Below are 25738 nucleotides of genomic sequence, written 5' to 3' on the forward strand. Positions count from 1 at the left end.
TAAAATCAGAGCTTCAGCAGTCAAAGCCGTAATTGAATTGTGCATAGGATTATTTTATTGCAGTACCTAGATGCCTTTGCAAATTTTTATTCTTATATAAAGCAGAAAATGATTTCATATTATCTTTGGAATGAATAGTTGCTGATGCCAGATGGTTTGTTTTAGTTAAATTTGATTACCGAATAAAAGACGCTGTTCTCTAACACAGCGTTTTAAAGGTAGAAAAAGAAAGATAGTTATCCTGCAATCTTGAAGCTGTGAGGGCATTTACTGACACTGTCACGCTGACAAGTTCAGATGAGGCAGGAAAACTTGTTAGTAGAAACACGCATCCTCAGATTGCAGATAAAAGATAATTACTGGGTATAACCTTTTAATTTTATAGGCCAAACTCCTCCTCTGGCTGGAGGCGGGAGGGCAAGGGGAGCCGCGGGGCTGCAGAGCGAATGCCGTGGCGCTGCCCTCCAGGGCAAGCATTTACTGCGGTGTCCTGCTCTAAAAACACCCCGTTGTGCCCCGGCTGGGGTACAGACGGCCACGGTGACGTGCAGGGCGGCTGGGGATGATTCTGTTCTGTTTTCTTTAGAATCTGACTCACCCAAGCAAGAGTTCACAAGGGAAAATCCATAAGAATGGAATCGGAGACAGTAATGAGGCATCGCTGGAACTTGGGGGGATGTGCTGTGGCTGCACCAGGACTTCATGTTTTCATCTCCTCAGCGATACAGACGCCAGCCTTGCTCTTTACTCTTCTTCCCATTCTATTGGCGGTGCAAGATGGGCTCGCAGCAGGAGGAAGGCACCGTGTGTGGGGCAGACCCCTTTTCCCTGTGGGCTGTGGTAGCTTTACTCTGAGCCGATATTTCTAAACAAGGCCAATAATACCGTTGAGGGATTTTATTCAATTTTACTGTAACAAGAAATGGTCTTGTCCTGTCAACAGCAAATCCCAGCTATGCAGCAGCAACACAGCCACTTTTTTCAAGTTTCTCAAATGTCTTTTAAAACCAGTATTTAATTATGCCTGGTTGGTTAGCTGGTGGTAATTTAGCAGCAGATTTTATGGGAGTAAACTGCGCTGATACGCAGCTTCTACACGGGAGGCTGGTGGGGATTTAGCCAAGGTGTGAATTCACAGCACACTAACTCCTCTGCATTAACTCTCCACCCGGATGGTGTTGATCTGCACCAAATCTGCCTCTGCATCGCAGATAAACCTGCTTTGCACATATAAATACATGCATTAAGCTCCAAGTAACGCATCTGAGAGTCCTCGTGTGCAGCCCGGCGAGGGCACGATAAATCCATACCCTCACTCCCCTCCAACTTCCCAGCCTCGGGAGGCGAAGGAATGAGGCCTCGGGAATCACCAAATTTGCTTTCCGGGTCACGCTGATGAGCAGCACCGGTTTGCTAAAAGGCAGTGTTTTCTCTTTCCGCCCTTTTGTTCTCGTTGATTTGGAGGCTGGTTTAACGGCGCTCTGCCTTCGCGGGCCTGCTGCCTTTGCAGGCGCAGGAGCATCTCCTCGGAAGCGGGAAGCTGGGGGAGATGCCGAGTTGGGACTGTGAGTCCGAGCACAGAAATCAGGACTGCTCCTGAATAACCGAAGTTAGTAAAAACTAAATAAAAAAACTGATTCAACTACGGCTTTCTACTTAACTCCTATGCCTCAGCTGGCAGTGTAATCCATTCCGCTACGGGATTTTTTTCTTTGTGAAGCCGTACAATTCAGTATCCAAAAGTCAAATAGACTGGAAAAGGATATTAAAAGTTGCTGACCAGCCTTGGGGGCCACAACCCCCCCCCGCTGAGTTACAGATTTATTGCAACACTGGGTTCCTGGCATCCCCAGGAGCAGTGACAGAACGGTAGCTATACAGATTTTATACCAAGCTCCGTAAAGCAAATTGAGTTTCCATGTGTCTAAAATTATATCTAATTTAGCTATTACTTCCTATTCAGACACTATTTCCTACACAAAAAGTGACCTTGACTCTTCTTTTTCCCCTCTATAAAAAGCTTTTTTTCTTCAGGTGCTGCTAAAGCAGTTTTCTGGAGCTGTGCACGGACCCATCCAGATGGGAAGGGGAATAAGGACTTTTTTTTTTTTTTTTACATTGTTCTTATAACTTTGATAGGAAAGAATTTCTCAGAAATGCTATTTTTGTGGAAGAGAGAATCCCTAGGTTGCGCCATGCAGGTTTGGCAGTGTTTCGCCAGATAGATTGTTGTCAGTCGCCTCGGTGCGTAAGAACCATCGTCCTTTCCTCCTAAAGGCCTATCACTTCCTTCAAAGAAAAGCTGGAACAAGAGTCTGTGCAAATACCTTTGAAGCCCAAAATGTAAGTCTAATGTTAACTCACAATTCATAACTCGCAAAACCCCATCTACTTTCTGTCCCATAGTTGAAGTAGACACAGAGCCCTAATGCGCGTTAAATAGTGACGGTCAGTCTGGGTTTCTCCCTTTCGGGTTGCCCGTGGCCAACAAGCACGAGTTTAAACGCCCCTGTCTCTGTAGATGTGCAGACTGTTGAACAACACGTTTTTTAACTGCCCTCTTTCTCCAGTCTAGGCAAGGCCTTTGTGACTGCGTCTTTGCTTTGGGGGGGTTGTTCTCTGTTAGGGAAGAACCTGGTCCTGAGCTGGGACTTTGTGCCTGACTGCATCCTCCTTTGCTTCCTGCATCCCGGAGTGTGCCACCCGTGGGTGTCCCAGCTTGGGAAGGGCTGGGACCCCCCCGGAGCAGCGACGGGTGGGAGCTGTGGGCCAGGGCTGCGTTTGTCCCGGGGACATGGGGACACCCGCCTGTGAGTCAGCCCCAGCGCGGCTGCCAGCGGCTGCAAAGGGGCTTTCGCAAAAGAGAGGGACCCGGAAAATCTGCGATCAAAGTAAAGCTTTTAACCCAGATACCAAAGTACGTTTGGGGAGGAATTGAAACAATTAACACCAAGCAAGGACAGTCTGTACCCCAAACATGTTTAATAACTCATAACCAGAACAATGTGTGAACAGATCATCTCTTGTACTTTGGCAGCTCTTGAGGACTTATTGATCGCTGGTTTGCTTGAAGATTTTATAGTTGTACAACGGCATGTAATGCTCCAGGTATTATTACTATTATAACGAATGAATTTTCCCGCAATTTAGAGCGGTTGTGTGAATAAGTGGCCCTGATACTGTTCGTGGGGTTTCTGAACACCCTGGTGTGTTCTGAAGAGCACTTCACCCTCTGCCTCTCGGCCCATCCCCACCAGGCCTTAGCAAAGTGTTAATTGCAAAATATTCTGGAATCTGCTGATGCCCGTGATCTGCATCACATAAAAATGTATGCTTGCTTGATGGTAGAAAAGTGAAAATCTTGTTAGGCGGAAGACTTTTTTTGGCAGTAGCGCGGGCTGTGATGAGGAGGAGGACAGTCGTTACGCGCTGCAGTTCTGGAGTTCCCACCGAGCCCCGCGAGAGCGTGGCACGGTGTCCTGGGGGATGTCACTGCATGTGCCTATTTGCGCATGGGGGTCTCGCCAGTGTTCCCAGTTAGGTAAGGGGGGTCTCGATAGCAGCATAAATTATTTAAATAAATAAATTTTATAAAGTTGAAAAGCTGCTGTGTTTTTCAAAGGCAATGACATTGCATCACTAAGTGTAACCCATCGTACACGGGCTACTTGTAAGAAAGATTTAGGCTTGTAAGAAAATGTTCTCTAAATATTTTAAAATTGAGGACCGCGATTTTCAAACTTCCACTTGTTCTGATGATCTTGATGCCGATGCTTGTGAGCCTTGGAGAGGACGCGAGCGGTAAGCGTGGAAAGCACAAGCAGCGTCGGGGAGTTCTGCAGCAGGTGACAGTTTGCCCAGGAACCGCAAAAGATCTGGAAACACGGCTGTGCTGATTAGAAAATTAGAGCAAGGAGCGGCGAAAATCAGAAGGCCTGCTTCAAAACTGACAGCAGAGTTGCTTTCCCAGAGTCCGCAGGGCAGAAGACACTTCTAGAAGGATAATTAAGTCCCCAAACCCCAGTGTCCTGGCGGGAAGCACTGATCTCGTTAGCTTTTCCTCTGCCGTCGGAGTTGCTGAACGCTTTTCTTTAAAGTCTCGGGTCACTTGGGAATGATGGATTTGTGTGTTTTGCAAGTGCGTTGAAGGCTCTGAAGTCAAAGGTTAAAAATACTCCGGTGCTCCAAACGTGACTGTGACATTGTTCTAACTGCTTTTCTTTAAAACTTGGGTGGGTAAAGCTGGAGCTGAGCGGGAAGAGCTACATCTGACAGAGCTGTCTGAGCATGAGTGTTCTTGCGGTGCCAAAAACCCCCTCGCTCTCACAGCTTCATCTGTGCTGACGCAGCTGGGAAGGAATTTTAGCCAAAGGGTACCTTAGCGAAACACGCTTTGGCTGGAAAGAGCGGGAAACTTCTGGAAATGTCGTGACGGCTGCCTGGATAGGAGAGGAGAAAAAACAGGGCTGCTGCAACCACATCTGGCTCATCACCGGAGTTTGAAAGGTTCGAAACGTTTCATACTCCGATTATCAGCTGTCGAATAGGAGCTGGCATATGTAGGCAGGTGAAAGCAGGGTTTTGATCCGTTTAACTCTTATTATCAAGCCGTATTTCCCTAACAGTAAATAACTACACAGGGAGAGGGGATGCTCCATGTATTCCCAGCTCCTGTTAACTCACTGTAGGACAGCATTTCATTCTTAGTCTAATTAGAATTGTTAATAGCTTTTTCTTTCAATAGGGACTGATTTTCAATGCAAATTATGAGTTCTGAAGAACATTATCTGTAAGAGAGCACCTTCTCTCATCACTCTCTGGTGCTGTGAGCCATACAGGGTTGTCTGGGTGACAATTTATTTCTTTACTTAAGTTTCTTCTGTTTAAAAAAGACACTCTTCTGTGAACTGCGTGCTCCTAGCCCGGCCTCCTGCTGGCTGTGCTCTGCTCGTCACCCTTCCACCAGCTCTGCCCATTAAGGATGTGATTTGCGTTTTGATAGTTGGTTGGATGAAATCCGTGTAATACATGGTAAATCTGGCCCATGTTGGGATTTTTTGGAGAGCGGTCAGTGTCTCTTCTCCCTGCAGGGTGCTGTCTGGCGCTGGGCTGTCAGCCCAGACTTCCTCACTACCGGTGAATATCAGCCTTGAGGGATTTGTGGTTCAAGATCGAAAGCTTTCCAGGGCTTCCCGGCAGCGAGCATGAGCAAATCCAGGGATCCGGTGTTTGTCCAGCATGATCTCTTGTCTAGATTCTTATCTATATTTTTTTATTTTTTTTACACAAACTGTTCGCAATTCTTATTATACCCCTTTTACTAGTGCTTTAAATTAATTCGTCTGTATCTCACAAAATACTATTTAAAAATATGGAAAAAATATTCAGCACTCTCTTCTTCCAGTTTCGTTGGTAAGAATATCCTAATTGTACTCAAAATTCACACTTTAAATGATTTTCCTAGAAGTTAAACCTGAGGCTTGCCTGTGAGCTGTTGACACCTCTTTTAAACTGGTAATTGGCAAGGAGATACGGATTTCAATAAGAATACCAAGTTGCCTAACGCGTACTCCTCCAGCTGTTCTGAGGTGACGTTACAGTATTATGAACCTTTAGATATAGTGCAGCGGCGTTAGTTTCAAAAATCCCTGCTGGTATTATGGAGAGGCCGGTTTATGTGTTGGGGGGCAATGAATTGCCCTATGGATTTTGATGGTCCACATGAAAGCCTTGACCTGGCAAGTACGTTCCTAAAGCATGAGCTGGCGTTGAACATCTATGAACATTTTGGGCTGTTTGAATGGCAGCCCGGGCTGGGTTTGCGCATCCCGCATCCAGGCGCATCCTTTTCTCATGGCCGTGGTTTGGGGAGGAGAAGGCCAGGTCTGGGCTCTTCTGTGCGGTGCCAGGAGGGGCTTTGGGGCCGGTTTTGAACCATCCCGTAACACTTGGGTGGCTGCAGCTGTCGCTAATTTTTTCTGGATTAAGTTCGGTGGAGAAAGAAGCCGCCTCATTTTCTGGTTGTCATTTGCCCAGGAAGTAAAAGCAAATTGTGCTGAGGGACTCCCAGCAGGAGAAGCTCCTAACAAACGAGAGGCGTATATTGACTGGCAGCCGCCTGCCACGCCGCTGATAAATGTATTTTTATCCGCCGTCGGTCAAGGGCACTTTCTGCTCCCGTCGAATCTGCCTCGCAGATCGTGCATGGCACATTTGAATACTGAGTAATTGTAATGGCTGATGCAAAACTGTATTACTGTAAGGTCAGAAATTAAGTTACGGATTTTATTAAGTTAAAAAATGTAATACGTGTGCTTTGACTTTATCTTGGTATTATTGAGAAGCCACTTGAAGGACAGGAAGAAAATTAATTTAAAGATGCAAATATACTCTTCTTCTCAGTACAATCCTGAAATTTTTACTGCGATTGTTAGTATTCCTGGAACTAACATAGAAATTAAATTATTAAAGGTACTGAAACTGTTTTAAGTTAATAGTATTTTAGATATTTCCACTAAATTGCTTGGAAAGTAGGGATTTCTTCTTTAAAGTGCTCATAAAAACCTCTGAAGGGCCATCTTGGAAGAATTTACTTTTGGTATGAAAAATGAGATCATATTTCAGCCGTCTTTTCAGGTGAAGCCGTTTGCTTTCGTCTGGCTTTGTTTTTATAAAAGCCCAAAGCTGCAGATGCCCGGCCTTGGCCAGGGCAGCGCACGTCTGCAGGGAGAGACGTCGCGCAGCTGGTCCGTCCCGCCAGGACAGCTGTGAACAAGTGTGTTTCCTTCTTTTCTAAACACAAAAATTAGTATACTTGCATTATTCAAGACTTTTCAGTTTCAGATTATTGAGAATGCATCGTATTTCTGTAAAACCAGATATAGAATAGAGTCAAAAGGACGGGGCTTGGAGCAACCTGGGCTGGTGGGAGGTGTCCCTGCCCAGGGCAGGGGGTGGCGCTGGGTGATCTTTAAGGTCCCTTCCAACCCAAGCCGTTCTGTGGTTCTATAAAACCTACTGGTGTTGGGGCGCAGGAGTGGATGATGCCTGCTGTGTGGAAATACTCGCTCTGTGTGCCCCTCTCCGTGGGGGGGTCCCTGCTGGAGACCCCCGAAACCTCTCGGCTGCAAGTTGAAGAGGCACAGCTACACAGCTGCTGCTGGGAATGAAAGGTCAGGGACGGAATGGGAAACCTGCCATGGACTTCCTACCATCTGCTGAAGATCCCCGGTACCCCCTCCATTGTAGGTACCCATCTTGAGCGCGTTTATTCTGAAATAAGTAAGTTTGTCCCATGGAAGTAGATGTGAAGAAGCATGTAGCAAGAGAAGACAGATGTGCAGGAGCCCAGGAAGGAGTGCTGCTGCAAACACAGATAAGATTCACAGTCTCCAACGAAAAAAGACAAATGGGTCCTGGGCATGGTACACGGCGGCCTGGCGAAGGTGCTGTTAATCTCCTTGTGCCTGAGGTGAGAGCAGGCGAGCCCGCACCGCGGGGCTTGCATTTACCTGTGCAGCAGCCAGCCTAAGGAGTTGTTCTTGTATATTCACTTCATGGAGCCGCCGTTTTTATCGTTATCTCCAAGGCTGATATTTATTCCTCTGCGCGGTTTGGGCTCTATATATGTTCTGCAGGGTTTTGCACCAGCTTCTAATTTTTAATAAAAAAAAAAAAGAAAAAAAACCCAACATTTTTGTTTGCATGATGCGGAATCGCTCAGTGCAAGCCACCGATGGGGGACCTCAGAGAGGTACGTGCATGTCAATGTCAGTACAGCACTACGGACCTGGCTTTTCTTTGTGGCGCATTTCTAAGACTGACTGATCTGTCAGACCCACCTCTCTTCATTACGTTCTATTCTAAAAGTGCGTTATTTTTATTGTGTTGCGGGGCTGGGGGGGAAGTAGAGGGAGAGTTACTTTTTTCAGTAGTGCCATTGACGCCAGTGATTTTCAACATAACATTTCAGTTGTTCTCTGTCTTTTATTAAGCTTTGCCGTTAGCATAACGAGCTTTAGATTTCTGATTTATTTATGTTGTTGTGTAAAGTTGCGTTTGTGCCTGCTTTGGAGAACACTTGGAAGAGGTGGCTGTGGCTGGTCACCCCAGTTTGGCTGCTGAGTTTGCCCATGAAATCACCACCGGTGACTCCCCGCTGATCCACAAAGGAGTCACAGAATCACCTCCTCCTTAATTTTCCAGTAGCCGTTCCTCGCCCGGCGATGTTTGTGTCCCGTGCACAAGCTGGAGCTGATATTTTCATACTGCTCCACGCTAAAAGCAGGCAGATCGTTTTAAGGGTATTGCGTAGCTGTTTCGTGTGTGTCTCACGTGATGGGCACTGGAAGGGGATGTTCTGGGGATGCATTGGACACGCTGCTTTCTCAGGACGCAAACTTTTTGTTTCGCTTTAGTTACAGTACCCCTAGAGATTGGGGATATAAATATCTAATAATAAAGGTGATAAAGTATTAGTATGTCTCTATAGCAGTACATAAGTTGCTTTATCAATTCAAAGTATGCATTTCAGTATATTTATGAAAATAAAATTGCTGCAGTGATACAGTGATTATTTTTTATGTCACCTTTAACAGAATATTGCAATTCAATGTAGAGTTTACCAAATATTGGACTTAGAATTAGGTTGTCATAGCTCCAGTATATCATGTGTTACAGGACGACGACGGTGGCAGGTGCAGAAGTCAAATAGTCTCCCAGGAGCATCCTCCCATTAAAAACCAATTGCCTGGGCAGAGGGAAGCTGCACGCAGCTGCACCGCGTCCCACCGCCTCTGCCCTTCAGAATTAAGACTATTTCCAAGGCAGAACGGCTCAGATTTCTGCGTGCTTTTCATTGTGTGCTAACACGGCCGCTTCGGAGCTGAGAAACCGCACGTGGTGGCTTGAAGGCCCTCCCCAGGAAGGAGCGCGTGCTGCGTGCTCTCTGTTTTGGGGCGTTAGTGCTGTCGTCCGTTAGCGCAGCGCTGGGCACCGCAGCAGAGCGGGGCCAAGGGCTGGGTGCAAGCAGAATATCTTGAACGAGCAGCAGTAATTTGGTTTTGTTACGCTTGCTCTTTGGCCTGGGAAACACGAGATGAGCATTGCAAAGCACGTGTTTAGATAGCGCACTAAAAAATAAATCTTGGCTTGGAAGGATTAGCATCAATTAGAGAAGCACTTCCTTTAAATAACAAAGCAGATTAATTCCCTTAAGGATTGTACTTATTGGAACACATTTTCAGTAGTCAAAAGAGCAACAAGTGTGCTAGTACTATTGATTTTCTACCTTTGTATTACCAAAACATATTTTATTGACAAGTATTACTTGCTTGTTAAGTGCTAAAGAGTTTGATGGGTCTGAACATCGGATCATCTAATTAATTGCCCTTTCAAACTTCCATCCTAAGCTGCGGTGATTACATTAAAGAGAGAGGTTTGGGGCTCTATCGGAGTTCGCTCGCCTTTTACATGATGAACAAGAAATGAATACATTAATGCGTTCTTAATATGTAAGACTAACTTTAGATGCAGGGTACCGTTCTGAGTAGATCTTTTATGTCCCGGCGATGGGTACAGGAGCACTACTTTTATTTTCGCAGCCTAATTTTATTCAGTGAATATTACAAAGTCTTTTCTCCGCACGGTTAAACCCTGCCAATTTAGCGTTGGCCCAGAGCCTCTTAATGCAGACAGAGCTGCTGTTAGGTAGTTCGGAGGAAGTGCTTTGTGGGTTTCCCACACCAGCGCCAGTGGGAGCCTGTCCTCGGGCGGGTCCCTGGGGACCTGCGGGACGGAGAACGCCTCGGTGCTGCCGGCAGCCGCGGGAGATGCTCTGGGGGCTGTACCGCCAGGGCCTGGGGTATGAGGGGAGCTCAGTCACCGGGGTTTGCCTGTTTTCAAGATGTCCAAAGCATTAGAGAACACAAAACTAACGAGTCTCGGTCTTGCGTAAAGCGTATTCTGCCATTATCAAACAGTAACCTCAAGTAACGAGTGGTCTTCCCACCTCTGCCCCCGCTTTCAGCCGCCTCTCCTGCCGGGCCGGGGGAACAGCTGGGAACCTCAGCACCGGGAATTGGGGGGGTTTGTGCTTCTCGCCCTCCACTGACACCCCCTCGCCAGCTGGAGCCTCCCAGGCATCCAGCTTACAGCTCCTCGGGGGTGTGGAAGTATTGGATTTTTTAAAAAAAATTCCCGTTAAAGACACATTTATGCTCATATTCCTGACGAATTACTTTGGTTTAAAAACCAGACTTGGCAGGGGATGTGTTCATATGATGATTTAATTCCGTTTTATTGCCTAAGCAGCTATTAGAATGCTTAAAAGAAATTGTCGTGGCATTTAATACTGAGCAGTGTGTGCTTAAGTCCTGCCTGGTAAGACCTTTCAGTGGTGTGCTCTCGTGTGTCGGGTTGTCCCTTCAGTGGTGTGCTCTCGGGTTTCGGGTTGTCTGGAGGCATTTAAGTGCCCCGAGGAAGGGGCGTTCTCAGCACTGAGCACAAGTCCCGGTGCGGGACACAGCTGGGGTTACGCTCCTGCCGTTCCTTCAGGAGCACGGGAGCAGCACGTGCCACCGTCCTGTCCCCCCCAGCCCATGGGGCAAAACCTCTGGAAAAGGGCTTGGCTTTGCTCCTCAGTGGTGTTTGCCCATTGACTCGGTGACAGTCAGAAAATGAGTGCTAGAGTAACAGAAAACAGAGGTGAAAATGAAGAGGTATTTCCACGTACTATTTGATTTTTACTGATGGTAATGGTATCCCTCAGGCTTCCGGAAAAGGTTTCTAGAATTTCATGTGCGTTTGCGTTTGGTCAAAAGTCTGTTCAGCATTGTCGTGGTGACGGGTAATGAATCTTGCACGTTCCTGTTGTCTGCCTCTCTTGCCAGACTATCCACGGCCATAAAGGACCCATAACAGCGGTGGCTTTCGCCCCCGACGGCCGGTACCTCGCCACGTACTCCAATTCCGACAGCCACCTCTCCTTCTGGCAGGTAAGGATGCGGCTCCATCCGTCTGTTTGCACGCACATTGTTAACGAACTCGTGTTTGGGACTTCTTTCAGCATCGTTCTGTGAGGGACCGAAGGCAATGCTGACAACAGGGGAGCCCCAAAAGTTAGGGCAGAAGCTGAAACTCAGTATGCCCATGAGTACCACTCTTCAACGTGCTTCCTCAGCTTTCTGCATCATTCAGTAGTTCTACAGGTGCCATAAAAAAATTACTGATTATCCATCGCTATATTGTGATTTCTGAAACGGTAAACGAGAACAGCAAGAACCTTCATCCATCAGTTAGGTTTATTCAATTTAAGTGCTCAGGGAAAATCCGGAAAGCAATCAGACCAGCTCTTCTAGAATTGGTAGGAGGAAAAAAAAAGTCAGGCACGAGTTTTAAATTGTGATCTGCCACGCTCTTCCAGGTGTATAAATGTTCACGTTAAAGTGGCTTTTACATAAAGAGTTAAATATACCTACACATTTAGTTTTAAAATGTGACCTCGTGCACTAGTGATTTTTCCCTTCTGTGTTCTATTTGGCACTATTATTAATGCAGGAAAATCAGTAACATTAGTCATCTTAAAAGGGTTATTACTCAAGATGATTTAAATTGTGAAAATGTCAGTGGTGCTCGCATGCTCCCTGCTAGAGATGCCATGATTTACACTCTCTGACACCGCTCTGCTGCCGAGAAGAGCCGGGAAAAAGTAATGGCTTGTACTTTGTACTGATCAGAATTCAGGACGTGGCATCAGCAATAACACGCCTTAAATGTCCCCGGATTTGCCAAGGTTCCATGGGGCATGTCTCAGGGATGCGGCCGGCCATCTGCCTGCTGCTGGAAATCCCGGGGCTGCCATGCGCGAGGGCGGAAAGGTTTTGGAGAGCAAAGCGGTGTTTCAGAAAGTGTAGGATTTTGTGTATCTCGGTGGGTTAGGTCAGAGAATCTCGCATTTGAAAACGCAGAGCTAGACGAGGCGCAGCAGCAATAGTTGGCCTGCTCTCCAAAGAGTGTAACTCAACAGATCCCTTCTCAGCGGCCTCTTATCTGCCAGGTGATAAAAAACCTCTCGCTGTTGGGTTTTGTCTGTTTGCAGCTATCACGACGACTGCTCTTTCTTCTGCCTGTCTTCAGTTCTAGTGGGTTTATGGTTTTGATAAATAATATTCTAGCATAAGTATAATATTATCAATTTTTTCCCTTACGTTCCGAGTGCGTATGCTTATGCTTAGCGTGCCTTTATAGATTGCCCCCCGGGAGCGCAGTAAGACGTGCGTGCTGAGTTCCTCGGGTCTGCCATTGCGCACGGTTGTGTGGCGTGGCCGTTAACCACCCTCCAGACCACCCAGCGCACTGCTCCCCTGCCAGGAAACGGCGTCGCTTGGCCTCACTCTAACAAAACTTTAATTGATCTTGGTTTGAGACAGCGCTGTTCCCGGGGATGGGCAGGGCTGTGGAGGTTTGGGTGAGCTCAGGGTGCATGTCGTGGTTTGGTGACCCTCCCCAGCAGCCGCAGGCCAGGTGGGTGACCGGTGGGTGTCCCTGCAGATGAACACCTCTCTCCTGGGGAGCATCGGCATGCTGAACTCTGCGCCCCAGCTCCGCTGCATCAAAACCTACCAGGTGCCCCCCGTCCAGCCGGCCTCGCCGGGCTCCCACAACGCCCTCCGGCTGGCGCGCCTCATCTGGACCTCCAACCGCAACGTCATCCTCATGGCTCACGACGGCAAGGAGCATCGCTTTATGGTCTAGGGTAAATCCCCCGCGCTGGAAACCCATTTCTGTTTCAAAGTTCCTCGTAGTTCTCCCTCTCCCTGTCGGCTCCTCGCACCGGTGCCCGTGATGGTGGGCTCCTGCCCGGCCCTGTGGGGTGGCCGCACTGACGCCGGCTGGTTTTCCCTTGCAGCCGGGAGGAGGACGGTGTCGGCGCTGGGGAAGGCGCTCCTTGTGCGGCGCAGCAGTAGCGGGGGATCGGTGACACGGAGGGCACTCCCCGGCCAGCCCCGCAGCGGCTGGGATCCCACCAGGCTCTGCGGGGGGGCTGGACCTGCCCCCGCCTCGCCGGCAGCCGAGTTCACGCAGCAGCCCTCATTAACTGCGTTTTTCCTTTGGAGACTCCGGCAGAATCTCAGTGTTTACCAAAAAGGCTCGTGTTTACATGTACTTTCTCCTAGTGACCACTGAATGATGGCGGGTGACGCGTCTCGGAGCGGGGCACCTGGGGGTCGGATGGAGGGCTGGGGTGGGGGGTTGAGCTTTGGGGGGGCGGCCTGTGTTCGGACCCACAGGGCTTGTTTCCTTGCACCCGGTCCCGGTTTGCAGGTGAGTGGGAAGAGCTGCCGTTGCCCAGTCGCTGTTTGCTGTAGTCTGGAAGGAAGAATAATAGTCCACGTGTAAATAAATAAAAAAGCAAATCTCTTGAAGATGGAATAGCAAACTTGAAAAAAGGAGTATTTATATATAAAGGTGTTTTTTTGCTACCAATGCAGGTATTTATTTAAAAAAAAGTCCAAAAGCTTTTTTCTCGCAAAAGCCGCTGCCATTTGTGCTGGGCAGCGATTCCGCGTCCCACGCCGTGCCCCCCTGCGCCGGCGGCACTGCCACCAGAGGGCAAGGGCACGGCGCAAATGGCATCGGTGGGGAGCGATCCTGGCAGGAAAAATGCTGGAAAGTGGGTAGGAGGTAAGTTATTTGAATGGATATATTGAAACAGTTTCTTCAGTGGGAATATTCCTGTGTAACATCAGCCGTGACTGTGTTTCCCTCTTCTTACATATCTAATTGTGTGAAATATTTAATAGTGTGAAAGTATGCTGGTTTATGCTCACAGTAAAGAAAAAAAAATCTATAAAATACTATTTTATTTAAACATATTGATGTATATGTTTGTATAGCTTTTTCTTTGCCATTTTTTGTCTGAAAAGCTCACAGAAGAAGGCTGTCTTTACATAATAAAGTAAAAATGGTACTTAGAGAATCTTCCCTCCCCCAAAAAGGAATAAATGAATTTTAAAAATAGCTTCTAAATATAAAAAGCATTGATTTTTTTTTTTAGGTGGTCTGTGTAGTACACTGTACATGGCAGTGAGATTTACAGTCACAAGCTACATATCTGTTTGCTGTTTAAAAGTAATTTAAAAAAAAAAAAAGTAAAAGCAAGAAATTAAGACCATTAGGAATGTTTAACACAAACTGCCGTAAAGTTAATCTTTTCTCTGGCGGGAATGTAGTGTATAGTGGAGAGCTCTGTAGTAGAATATCAGGGTCTTTTCTAAGTGAACTAATGCAACGTGCATGTACATTGTGTTTATACAGAGATATATGTAACCCTGGAGATTAAAAAATAAAATAAAACTAAAAAAAGCGGAGAGACTTTCCATCCGTAGAACGACGTGCCGTAACGTGCAGTGTAGGCTCACGAGGGGAGCGGAGGGGGCCCTGGCAGCGTCCTCCCTCTGGTGTCCCACGCGCGCCGCAGGTTCCCGTAGGTGTCACGTAGAGGTGTGTGTTTACTTGGGAAACAAAAGGCGGTCCCAGTGGGAATGTGGGCCGTGCCCCGGCAGTGATCTCCTGTGTGGCACCGCGAGCAAACTGCGTGTGCGTTAAAACGTTTGTTTGAAGCTGGAAGTGTAACGGATTTCCTCAAACGCAGAAGGGCGCTGGGAGTTTTCCACCCTCTCCCCAGAATTGGTAGCCGGAGCCCTGGGAGTGAGAGATGGGTTTGCCGGGGAGTCGCTGGCCCCTGAGGTGTCTCGGGCTGGGGCTGGGTGGCGTGTCCCCAGCAGATGCCCCCTTTGGGTAAGCCCGGCCTGCGCTCCGGTGCCTCCTCGGCCCCATCCTGCCCCTCTGCCCGGCCCGGCTCGCTCAGCGCCGCAGTGAAACGCGGATTGTCATTCCGGTGTACGCTTTTAGTGCTTTATTGATTTGTTAGTGCTGTATTTGGACTTGTCCTTGTAAATGTGGAGACGTATGTGGCTTCGTTGGCAGTTTACAAGCAAAAGATGACATGATGAGACACCTGTATGAAAATGTTGTGATGATTGAAGTCACCGCGTACGGTGAAGGGTTCGGTGTCTGCTTCTCCGGCAACTTCTTGATGAATCCACTCCCTGTCCTCTGTATGTATTAAACTTCCTGGTGTAAATATGCTTCTGAAATAAAACTGAATCGTACCAAAGAGCGTTGGTTTCGTGGCGTCAGCCTGGTGCTGTGTAAATTATTGCCTGCTGCTGATTTCTAGGCTGGGAATCTGATGTCTTTCAGACAGATAGAAGAAACTTCACTCTTGTCATTTGAAAATCAGGATGAAGGAGAGCAGAAGGAGTCGCCGTCAGAGCAGGTGGGGGGGCACAGGGAGGGCACTTCAGCCTTCGTTTAGGAGGGGGCTGAGAGTAAAGTTCTCTCTGCTCCCAAACCAATGTACCCGAACCAAACTCGGGGATATTTATTCATCATCCAGCAATTCCCCAGCACCGGCGCGTGCAGGCGATGCGTGCTGCTCTGGTTCGCCTTCCCCTGCAGCAAGTCAGTGGAACGACTCAAACTCTGAGATTCTTCCGAGGTGCAGTGCAGGATTGCTGGAGGTATTTCATGTCTCATGGGGTTTGGGTTGGAATTCGTGATACGCGTTATTTTTAAAAGCGGGCCGTGTGTGCCCGCAGAGGCGGCCCCAGCGCCCAGGGATGGCCGGGGCCGGGTCAGACACAGCCCCATCGGCCTCTAAAGCGACAAACCCGCCAGGGGATTGCATGAATCCTCACTTCGCGAGGTGCGTGAGTGTGTTAAAGCGCGGGTGGCCGCGGCATTTACCTGCAGGGCACGGCGCGGGGGCACGGCCAGCACCGGCACAGCCTCACCTCTCCCCTCCGGGCTGGTCGGCAGAGCCCAGCCTCGAAAAATCAATACGTGGGAGCCAGGAGGGAAATATTTCCAACCTCTAACTAGAGAATGTATTTTGACAAGGCCAAGATAATCCAAGCTGCACAGGAGAAAGAGAAAAGAAGACTCATTTTTAAAGCTTGACACTTCAAGGTGGTTTTGTGCAATGGTTTAGAGAGAGCATCGATACGCACAAATACCAAAGGTCAGAAAGAAAAGCCAGAAGAATTTCAAAAATCAGATGCGCCGGTTTTGCTGTTTACTTTGCAAAATATAAACCGTTTGATTTGTGTAGAGCTATGGTCAAACGTAGTGAGCTCCAGTGTTCCCTGCCGTCTCCTCAGTTAACAGAAATGAAAATATACTAAAGCCTAGATTATACCTTAAGCAATTTAGCTGTAAGACATGTGTGCCTATTTCCTGCTATATGTCTGCATTCGAGGACATTAATTGTTTTTGATTTGGCGTGATTGCATTTTGATGCAAAAAGATCGATATTTTTTTTTTTTCCCCCTTTTTTTTTTTTCCCCTCATTTATGCAGCTTCATTTTTTTGATAATCGAATAGCTGGCGGTGTGCTCGGGTACTGCACGAAAATGCTCCAAAGCGCTTCGGCCCTTCTTTTTGCTCCTCGAGCGAGGTGCCTCGTCCCCCAGCGCTGCCCTTTCGGAAGGGGACGTAGGGCCACGGGGTGGTCGGTGGTCCCCAGCCGATGCCCAGGGCAGCCGTGGGGGAGGTGGCCCTTGGCTTAAGGCCGTGCTGCCTAGGGGGGTGGCTGTCCCACCGGTGGCCGAGGGGTGTGACATCACATCAAGGCTGATTTTGCGTGCGGAACACAGCGCAGAGTAGCGTATGGTTAGGACGTTGCGCTGGATTCATTTAATACTTGATCCAAGTAACAAAACTGCCTGAAGCGTCGCGTAAAGGCAAGCAGCGTCTTGCGTGGCCTTGGGAGGAGGGGGAAGGACGCGCTACCCGCACCACGGCTGGAAGCGTGAAGGACGGAGCGGGATGTGTGTGGCAGCGGTGAGGAGCTCGCGGCCAGAGGTAAGGAGGGGCAGGGCTGGAATTGGCCCCGTTACGTGCCACGGCCGGAGGAGGTGTAGCACCGGGGCCTGGTCGGGACATTGTTGGGGATGGAGCGGCTGGACCAGCCTTGAGAAGGTGCCGGGGGAGCGTCTGGGCGGCGCGCGGGGGAGGGATGGACGGACAGACGGACGGCTCCTGGCACAGAGGAGCGGCAGCGGAGGAAGGGGCAGATGAGATCAAATGGGAAGGTGCTCCCTTCCCCGGCTTGAAAGAGCATGCATTAAGGCCCAGGGAAACCAGCCAACCTGAGAGAAGGTGATTGAGAGACGGAGCGATGGGCTTGTACATTATTAATTGCGTACGCGCGATTGTCTCCCGACTGTCACACAATATTCCGCCTGAACTGATGCAATGGAGGTTGGCTGTCCACTAATTAGCGTTATTTGGAGTAAGATACTGGAAATGAGAGGTCACCTGAGATTTATAGGAAAAAAAACCTCCAGAAAAATCATACCAAGCACTCCAAATTCGCTGCTTTCTGTTACATAAAGCATGAGGGGGGGCTCCCCGGCTTTCCCACCTCACGGCTCCTCAGCCGGGGGATGCGATGGGGCTCTGCCGGTGCTGTGTCCGTGCCTCTCCAGCGGCACGGGGAGCTGGGGCGGAGGAGCCGTGTCCCACAGCAGCGCTGCCGCCCGCTGCAGGAGCCAGGTCGCACGCGAAGTGTGTGTTTGGGAGGGTGTGGGGGGTGTGTGTCTTCCTCAAAATAGGCCGATCGTGCCTCAACCCAAAGCTATTTGAAAATGCAGCCCACTGAGGTCGGTGCAAACCCCGTCAAACGTATCGATGAAAGGTTTTTGTCCAGAGCGCGCGGCGTTGGGGTTGCGCGTGGCATGTGTCTTGCCGAGGATCAGCATTCCTCGCAGATAACTCGGAAGCCCATCCATGGGCACCTCCCTCCCTCCAGCCTGACGGGAAGCGGGGGGTCTGGCCCCTCCCATGGCCGGCGGAATTCCTCGCATGTGGCTCGCGGGTCCCTGGGACGGGCTCCCCTCGGGACCGTGGCACCCTTCCGCTGGCCGGGCAGGCGCCTGCCTGAGCAGCCCGGTCCCCCCGTCCCGGGAGCAAGGCTTCCCTCCCCCCAGTGGGGGCACGGCCAGGACCCCCCCCAGCGCTCGGGACGTTCCTCACTGCCCCCTCAGACGCCGGCGGGGTACGGCCGGGGCCCAGAACATGAACTGTTCGCGCCTGGGCTGGATCTGGTTTCAAATAGTGGTTTTTGTAGCCAAAATATTTTTTCAACTTGCCAAGTCATTGGCAAGCAAGGAAGTGTAAATGGAAGACTTTTAATGTGTTTAGCAATAGCTACATGCTTAAAAGCCAGCGCGTTAATAGCAGGAGTTGGAGAGGACCCAAAGGTATTTTGTCCTCTGGATGCTGCAGGAACATCCACGACCAACCACTGTGCAGAAGAACCCAAAGCTGAATATATCTTTGGGAAGATCGTTGTTGGTCGTTACATCTAGAATATACGATTTTAATCGGGTTTTGTAAATTGGCAACCTATTTGCAAGGGACTGGAGCCGCTTAAAAGCTTGCGAGCATCACTTCACAAGCTCCAGAAGCTCTGCGAGTTACCTCTCCCGTTAGAGTTCCCGGCCAGCTGGAGCCCCACCGCCTCTCCCTCTTGCCAGTGCCAGGAGCAGGGAACGGGTTCCTCTTCCTCCCCGGTCCCTCCGTGGAGAGGCAGCAGAAGGGATGGTCGGGTTTGTTGTCTGCGTGGGAGCTTCGGGGAGGTTATGGGCACCGGGGTGCTCATGGCAAACTGAGTGGGGCCATGGTGGGTATTCGGTCCCGAATCCCCCTTGGTGGGACCTGTGGGACATCGACTCTGCAAGAAGCTCAAGAGCATCCCGGTTTGTAAATTAAACCTCTCGGATTCCTTCCCATGTTTTGAGCGTGGGTGGAAGGAGCACGCATCCAGCGACACCTGTGCCACCCTCATTTCATACCAGCGTTTCCCGCTGTGACCTGCGGTGAGGGGACGCGGAAGGTCCCGGTGCCCAACGCGGGGACGGGGCTCAACGGAGCTTCCAGCGGGCTGAGGAGAAAGGAAAACTGGGGTATCCTCTTTTCTCCCAGCAAGCTGTCCGGGCTGGGCCCGGCTTCTGGCAAACACCGAAACTTTTCCCAGCGATAATACTTCTGTCTGAACAAAAAAAATCTCCGTAAAAATCTGCATCAGAGCCTTCAGTGTGATAAATTGACACTTGATGGCAATAGTTGCCTGGAGTGCTCTTTGAACAGGAGGGCTCCTGGGGAACTTCCCTCTAGCTCTGATGTCTGAAAATTAAAAATTAATCCTGTATGAAAAATTAAAAGGTGAAACTTTCTGCTGCAGCAGCATAGCTTTTTGAATGTTGATTTTGTTTTCAAAATGAAGGCAGAATGACATCTACGGGAAGATCATTGTTGGTTGTTACATTTAGAATATATGATTTTAATTGATTTCAGTAAATTGGAAACCTGTTTGCAAAGGACTGGAGCAGCTCAAAATGGGGGGGAGGGGGCGGCGTAGATATTTATTTACCGAGGTAGCTGGCTTTAAACAGGCATTTACTCACTCCTGTAGAGCTACTCCCAGGAAGGTGCCCGAGGGCCGGAGCTCTGACTGGGTGTGCTGGTGATCAGCCAGCCCGGGACTGCCCGCGGACCCAAGGTCCCCTTCCAGAACCCCCTCGGGACCCGACACAGTGTTACAGCATTTACAGCCCCAATATCTCAGAGATCTCTGGCTTTATTTTTGCTGTTACTCTCTGTGTTCTTACACCCTGGTCGGTCGGTCAGTTGAGATCTTGTAGCCACGTGAGAAATATGGCAACTGTCTGTAGGTACATTGGGGCCACCGACGCCCGGCGCAGGACAGCAGAAGGGAGCGTTTGAGGCCCCCACCTTGTCTCAAACGCGACGGTGGCTTCGTCCTGGAGCACAGCCCCGGCCATCGGACCGCCGGGACCGAGCTGCCCGAGGAGAAGGGAAACCCAGACGAGAAGTGTCCCCAGGGCCGGGGTTGCCGTGGCCATCGCTGTTGGTCAGGTTCATTGCGACCATCACTGTTGGTCAGGTTCGTGGAGGCGGGTTTGACGGTTAATGAGCGTCAGGAATAACGTTTCGCAGTTCTCACTGCGCCTGACTGCTTTTGTGCTCTACATCAGGAAACGTCGCGTGTCTTATTTAATAGTCACGTTGTAAAAACCAGCTGAGGCTCTGGGTCCAACCCCAGCCCTCACCCCCTTCCACTGCAGGGGGTGGGGTGACGCCATTTATAAATTTAGCCCAGATTACGGTAGGAATGCTATTTCTTTCATTTGGGTCTCCTTAAAAGATAAAGCCTTCTCTAGCAGCCTGCAAGGACGAGGAGCAGCAGCGGGCCGTTGGGTCCAGTTCCGTGGTCACCTGGGTTCATAAACACGTCCCGGCGGCCGCCCCAGCGACCTGCTGGCGCCGAACAGGGGGTGGGCAGGGGTGAGGGGGAGCGCGGTGCTCGGGGGGGACCCCTGGAGAGGGGACGGTGCCGCCCCTGCGCGGGCTGCTTTCAGTCGGCCGCCTGCCCCGCCGCGCCGGCCGCTGGGGCAGAAGGTGTTTTCTACCTTGAGGGATAACGTTGACCCATTTTTCGTTATCCTGTTACTCCGGGAGGATCTCAAAGGTGGATTTTATGATATTTCAAGACAGAGATTGTACGGTAATGAATTGCAATGAAATGCAAAACAGCGCGGAGGCAAACGGGAAGCCGTTCAGCAATGCACGGCACTGCTGCAGAGCCGCAAGAAGTCTGTATTTCTGCTGTAAGGGCAGAGCAGTTATTAAGACAGGCTCCATATTGTGACTGTGTTTGCAGTTTAGCCAGAAAGTGGATTAAAACCCATTTTAGAGCAGCCCCAGGTCTATCACAGAAGGAAATGCCGCTGTGGTCCGGCGGCTGCGCGCCCCGGGAGGAGGATGGGGGGCAGAAGGGGCGCCGGGAGCCGAGGGCTGTGCGAGGGGAGCCAAGCGCCGGCGGGACGAGCGGGAGCCCTGGGAGCCAGCACCAGACATGCCGGGACGCACCGAGCCGTTTCCCTGGGCTCCCCGGCCGTGTTTGCAAACCCGGGCCATGTTTTTTTTATGAGAGCGGGCTGCTCGGCCTCCTGCGAGCTCTGCCAAAACACTCGGGCCAGGCAAAGCCATTTCAGCAAATCATTGTTTTTCTGGAGAAGGCTGTTCCGTGCAGCCGGGCTCCTCGGACAGTGAAGGTGACGCTGGCAAAGGGCGCTCACCGCCCACGCCCGGGGCAGAGACCCCCAGGAGCGCTGCGGCGGGGTGTTTGCCGGGGGCTGGGGCAGGCGCTGGGAGACGGGAGCCCTCAGCCCCCTCCCGGTTTGGAGGGGACGCCTGGGCTGCAGCGTCCCATCGGCAGGGCGGGAATGGGGCTGAATGGGCCTTCATGCCTTTCCTACGGCTGGAACGTTTTCGGGAGGAGAGCCAGAGACACCCTCTCAAGGCAGCCCAGTTTGTCCTCATCCCCGCAGGGGACGCGGGGGTCTGAGCCTGGGTTTCACATCCAGGAGGGCTTTCTAGCCGGCGCCTGGTAGCAAACGAAGGGAGAAGGGGACAGAGGTGGCTGCAGGAGAGCTGTCTCCATCCCTGGAGGTGCTCCAAACCCGACTGGACATGGCCCTGGGTGGCCAGTGGTGCTTCCGTGGGGGTCACACCAGGTGGCCCCAGGGCTGGATTCTGGGGTGGGCGGCTCCAGGGCCTCGGGAAAGGGTCTCTGATGGCTCCTGGGGAGCCGAGATGGGAAGGTAAAGGCAAAGGGGCCGTGGGAGAGGGCAGGCGAGGGCTGCCCACGGTCCGGCAGCGAGAGGGCAGGAGCCGAGCGAGCCCGGGCAGTGTCCGGCACGGAGGGGCGAGCTGCAGATTGGATCTCAAGGTGACGGCCACCTCTGACCTCCCCCAGGTCCTCTGCCACTGGCCATCCATCTTGCGGCCGCTCGCCAGCAGCCCCTTCCCCGTCCCTGCAGCCGCGAGCCTCCGCCATCGATCTCATTGATTCAAATCTGCATCTGCCCCGCAGTGAAGGAAACCGTCGGCCTGCCCAGGGACTTCAGGCCGGGGTTTTCTTTCCCCTCCTGGTGTGTTTGTCAAGAACTGGTCTGTTTTCTGCCCGGAGGTTGCATCTGAAGAAAATCCGTTTGGGGGTGTGAGAGATGCGGTATGTCGGGGGGGTTCCGGGGCTGGGGGGAGGCTCAGCAGTGCCCTCTCCCAAAGAATGCTCAGCGGGCACGAGGGTCTGCCCGAGGGCTGCGGTGGGGTCTTACACCCCAAACCCATCATTCCTAACTCTTCCCAGCTGACAGCCAGCCCCAGAGGTGGGAGCTCGCCCCCGAGCAGCAGCATGTTCTGCCCGTCCGGCCTCGTGGCGGCGCGGGGGGCTGAGAAGTGATGGTTAAACCCCTGCCAGGGACCCGGCCAAGGCAAACCAGACAGGCTGGGACGGGAAAGCCTGCTCCTGGGGTGGGGGTGATCTGGGAGGAGGCAGGAGGTGGGAAGCAGAGCTGAAGGAGCATCACTGGAGGCGCAGCATCGTCTGCCTTACCAGAGCGCAGCGCAAACGCCCCTCCGCTTGACTGGAGGGACCTGGGAAACAAAGCTGGGTGTGGGGCGGCAATCGGAGAGGATGCGCGAGAGTCCTCCGGGCTGGAACGGGGACTGGGCATGGTGGAGGGGACGGGGGAAACATCGGGGTCGGCAGGGTGGGAAGGTGGTGGGGCTGTGTCCTAGGTGGGTGCATCTCCCCGGGGTGGGGGTGCACCTCCCCGCGTGTCGCAGAGCCGTAGCTGTCAGTGTCTCTGCTGCCTCTTCCATCCAAACAGCTTTCCTTCCTCCACGGCCGTTTTCTCCCCATCCTTTCTCAGGAGGAGCGGCGGCGTGGTCCCATCCGGAGCCCCAGAGGGGACAGCAGCGGGCAGGAGGGACAGCAGGTAGGGGCCGTCTGCCTGCGCACCGTCACACGCGTGCCCATGAGTGTGCGCGACGCTGGAACAGCATCTTTTAATCACAGTTATTGTAAAGGACGAAGCGGACCAGAGCAGAGATTAAAAGCCAACCTGACACGAAACCAATCAAAGTTATCAGCAAACCATTAAATTGCTTCCAGAAATAAAACTCCGCTCGTCTTGGCGGGGAGAGAGGTGAGATGGAGGTGCCTCCCCGCTCCTGCCCTTCCCACCCCATCCCTTCCCACACCCCCCCCCCGGCACAGGAACCTCCGCTCCAGGCTGAGATGGGGGTGGTGTTTTCGGCAGGGTCTTGGCATGGTTGGCCTCCTCGCAGGCGGCGTCCCCGGCTCCTCGAGGAACTGCTGGGGAATGGTTTTCCCCAGGTAGCGCTTGAGCCTCGGTGGCCCCGGTGCTGCTGCTGGGGCAGTCCCCGAGCGGAGCCGGCGGAGGGGTCTGTCAGCAGAGCTGCTGCCGCTGCGTGGCCGGGGCTGGTCTCGTTCAGGTGGACCGTGGCCTGACGGCAGTAAGGACCAAACCGGGGAGAGGAGGAAGCCGAAGCGCCGGGACCTGGGTCTGCCGTGGCCACACGGCAGCACTCGGCTTTCCTGCGAGACCCCCGTCAGCCCCATTGATCGCTCCCGGGATGTCAGGTGGCGTGCAGATGGGAACACGGGCCTATTGATTTTTACTAGCTTGCTAAAAATTGAAAAGAGGGGAGCAAAAACACCCTTAAAAAGCTGGCATTAAAGCACCGTTTCCTGAGCGGTCGTTCCCCGACGTGGGTTTGTTTTAAAGGAAACACAATACATGCACCCGTGTCTTCCGTGTAACACGGAATGGCATTTATTTCACGGGCGAGGTCATCTGCTGAGCCGCAAGGAGTGGAACAAACAAATGAAGCCCAGAGCCCCAGCCCAAACTCAATCTCCGAAGGGCTGCGTAAGTGAAATGGATTCAGCCCCCTCGAAATGGGCAGCGGTCCCAGCCCGGGAGATCCGCGGGGTCTGTAATCAGGGGGAGAGCAGCAAGATGAGTTCCCATCAAGTGCATTGGCTTGGAAAATGGGGAAAGTTTAGGGTCAGGTGCACGCATTCCCGGGGGAACGCTTACCATGGGAAATGGGAAGCGGAGCGAGCTTCGGCCAACGCCACCGTGATTACTTGTTTCGGTGTCAATTTTCTGTACCTTTCCCTTTACTGAAGACGTCCACCTGCTCGTGGAGTGCTGCAGAGCTCTGGCTGCGGGAGGGAGATTCTTCCCGTCCGTGAGCCAAACATTAATTAGCGAAGCCTGCGCGACCCTCGCCGTGGCTAAGGTACGTATGCCACCCCACGGTTAATGGGAGCACATCGCACCATCCACGGATAAACTGAATGAAAGCATTGCTCGGTGTTCCCGTTTTCCTCACTTGTATCCTGGTGTAGGTTTTCCCGCAGAAGAGGTACTTTGACTATGTACAGCAATTCATTTTCGCATATAAGCCAGCAGGTAAGGCTAATATCAACTCCCTAACGGCCTGCTGTCTTACAAGCGATAGAAGGTATTTGGAAGGAGCATAAATGGGGACCCGTGAGCTTGGAACCACAAGCCGCCTGTCAGGGACAGCTTGCTTATTCCATCCGCAACGCCTGGTAGCGATTCCGTTGGGGAGGGAGCGATGGCTGCAGCTCGCTACCCGCCTGTTGCCCGTCAGCACCCCAGCCCCCGCCGTTCCTGGTGGGTCGGGCACGGGCCGGGCTCTCCCAGCGGCTTTGGAAGAAATCCCCTGCCCCGTCACGACCGATGGGTGCTCTGGGACCAAGAGGATGCAGGAAAAACGTATGGGAGGATGCAGGAAAAGTGTACGTTATTTTTAAAGAGATTAGCCTAAAAATTAAGTTATTTTTTTTCCAGATTTATGCCGAGGGTGGGTTCTAGAGCTTTTACAATCCTTCATCAAAGTCTCTTTTGGCACAACGACAGATCCTAAGCCCCTGCCCATCTCTCCAGGTCAGTGAGCAGAGGGCGAGCGCAGGGCTGGGCTGGGGGGCGCGCAGCAGCCCCCGCTCAGGTGTGCCCGCGCCTGTTCCGCACAAGGCGATGCCGGCTTTCAGTTACGCAGGTGAGGGAGAGCACGGGTCGCTAGAACCGATGTCAATCCCGGGGCTGACGACACGCCGTGAGCGGGGTGTACGCGGCGCCGCACGCTTGGCTTCCAAATCCTGCCCCTGCTCCGCGGGGGGTTTGGAGCCCCAGCCCCCGACCGCGATGCCCCAGCCCCTGCCAGACCCCGGGGCTCGGCCGGCCCCGCGGGGCTGCAGCTCGCTGGCTTCCGTGCCGCACTTTTAAGAGCCCATTTTGTGAAGCAGCCGACAGCAAAGCTTTCCTGGGCAAGGCTTCCCGGGATTTACGGAAGGATTGTTTACAAAACAACGGCCCTTCGTTCCGTCCCGTCCCATCCCGTCCCGTCCCGTCCCAGGGGAGGCAGCGCGGGATGCCGAAGGTCGCGGTTTTCAGGTCAGAGGTCCGAGTCACAAGGGATTAAAAGAGATTAAATATCTCCTTCTCCAAAACTGGAGGTTTGGATAATTAATTGCTCCCTAAACATGAAAGCTTTAAATGATTGCCCTCCATACATGCCAGATTCAGTCTCCTGCCCTCGTTATTTGTCTCTGTAGGAGAAAATATATGCAGATGTTAAAAAGTATTTCTCTTTTTGTGAAACACGGTCAGCATTATTCAGAACAGGGGCCAGCTCTAAAAAGTTAAAATTTTGCTTACTTGATTTTCCAGGTAAATCAATACTATGC

General features: G+C 51.7%; 1 protein-coding gene across 4 annotated transcripts in view; it reads left to right on the forward strand.

Annotated features, from left to right (window-relative positions):
• Positions 1 to 13230, forward strand: part of LOC128902392 (WD repeat-containing protein 7) — a 123989-nt gene extending 110759 nt beyond the window's left edge. For all 4 annotated transcript variants that reach the window (XM_054185352.1, XM_054185351.1, XM_054185353.1 and 1 more), the window contains 3 exons: positions 10890 to 10994; positions 12550 to 12754; positions 12908 to 13230. In XM_054185352.1, the coding sequence (XP_054041327.1) occupies positions 10890 to 10994; positions 12550 to 12753 (309 nt within the window). In that variant the 3' untranslated portion in view covers position 12754; positions 12908 to 13230. The remainder of the gene's footprint in view (positions 1 to 10889; positions 10995 to 12549; positions 12755 to 12907) is intronic.
• The last annotated feature ends 12508 nt before the right edge of the window (positions 13231 to 25738 follow it).

The sequence above is a fragment of the Rissa tridactyla genome, chromosome Z (assembly GCF_028500815.1).
Source record: "Rissa tridactyla isolate bRisTri1 chromosome Z, bRisTri1.patW.cur.20221130, whole genome shotgun sequence".
NCBI classification, from domain to species: Eukaryota; Metazoa; Chordata; class Aves; order Charadriiformes; family Laridae; genus Rissa; species Rissa tridactyla.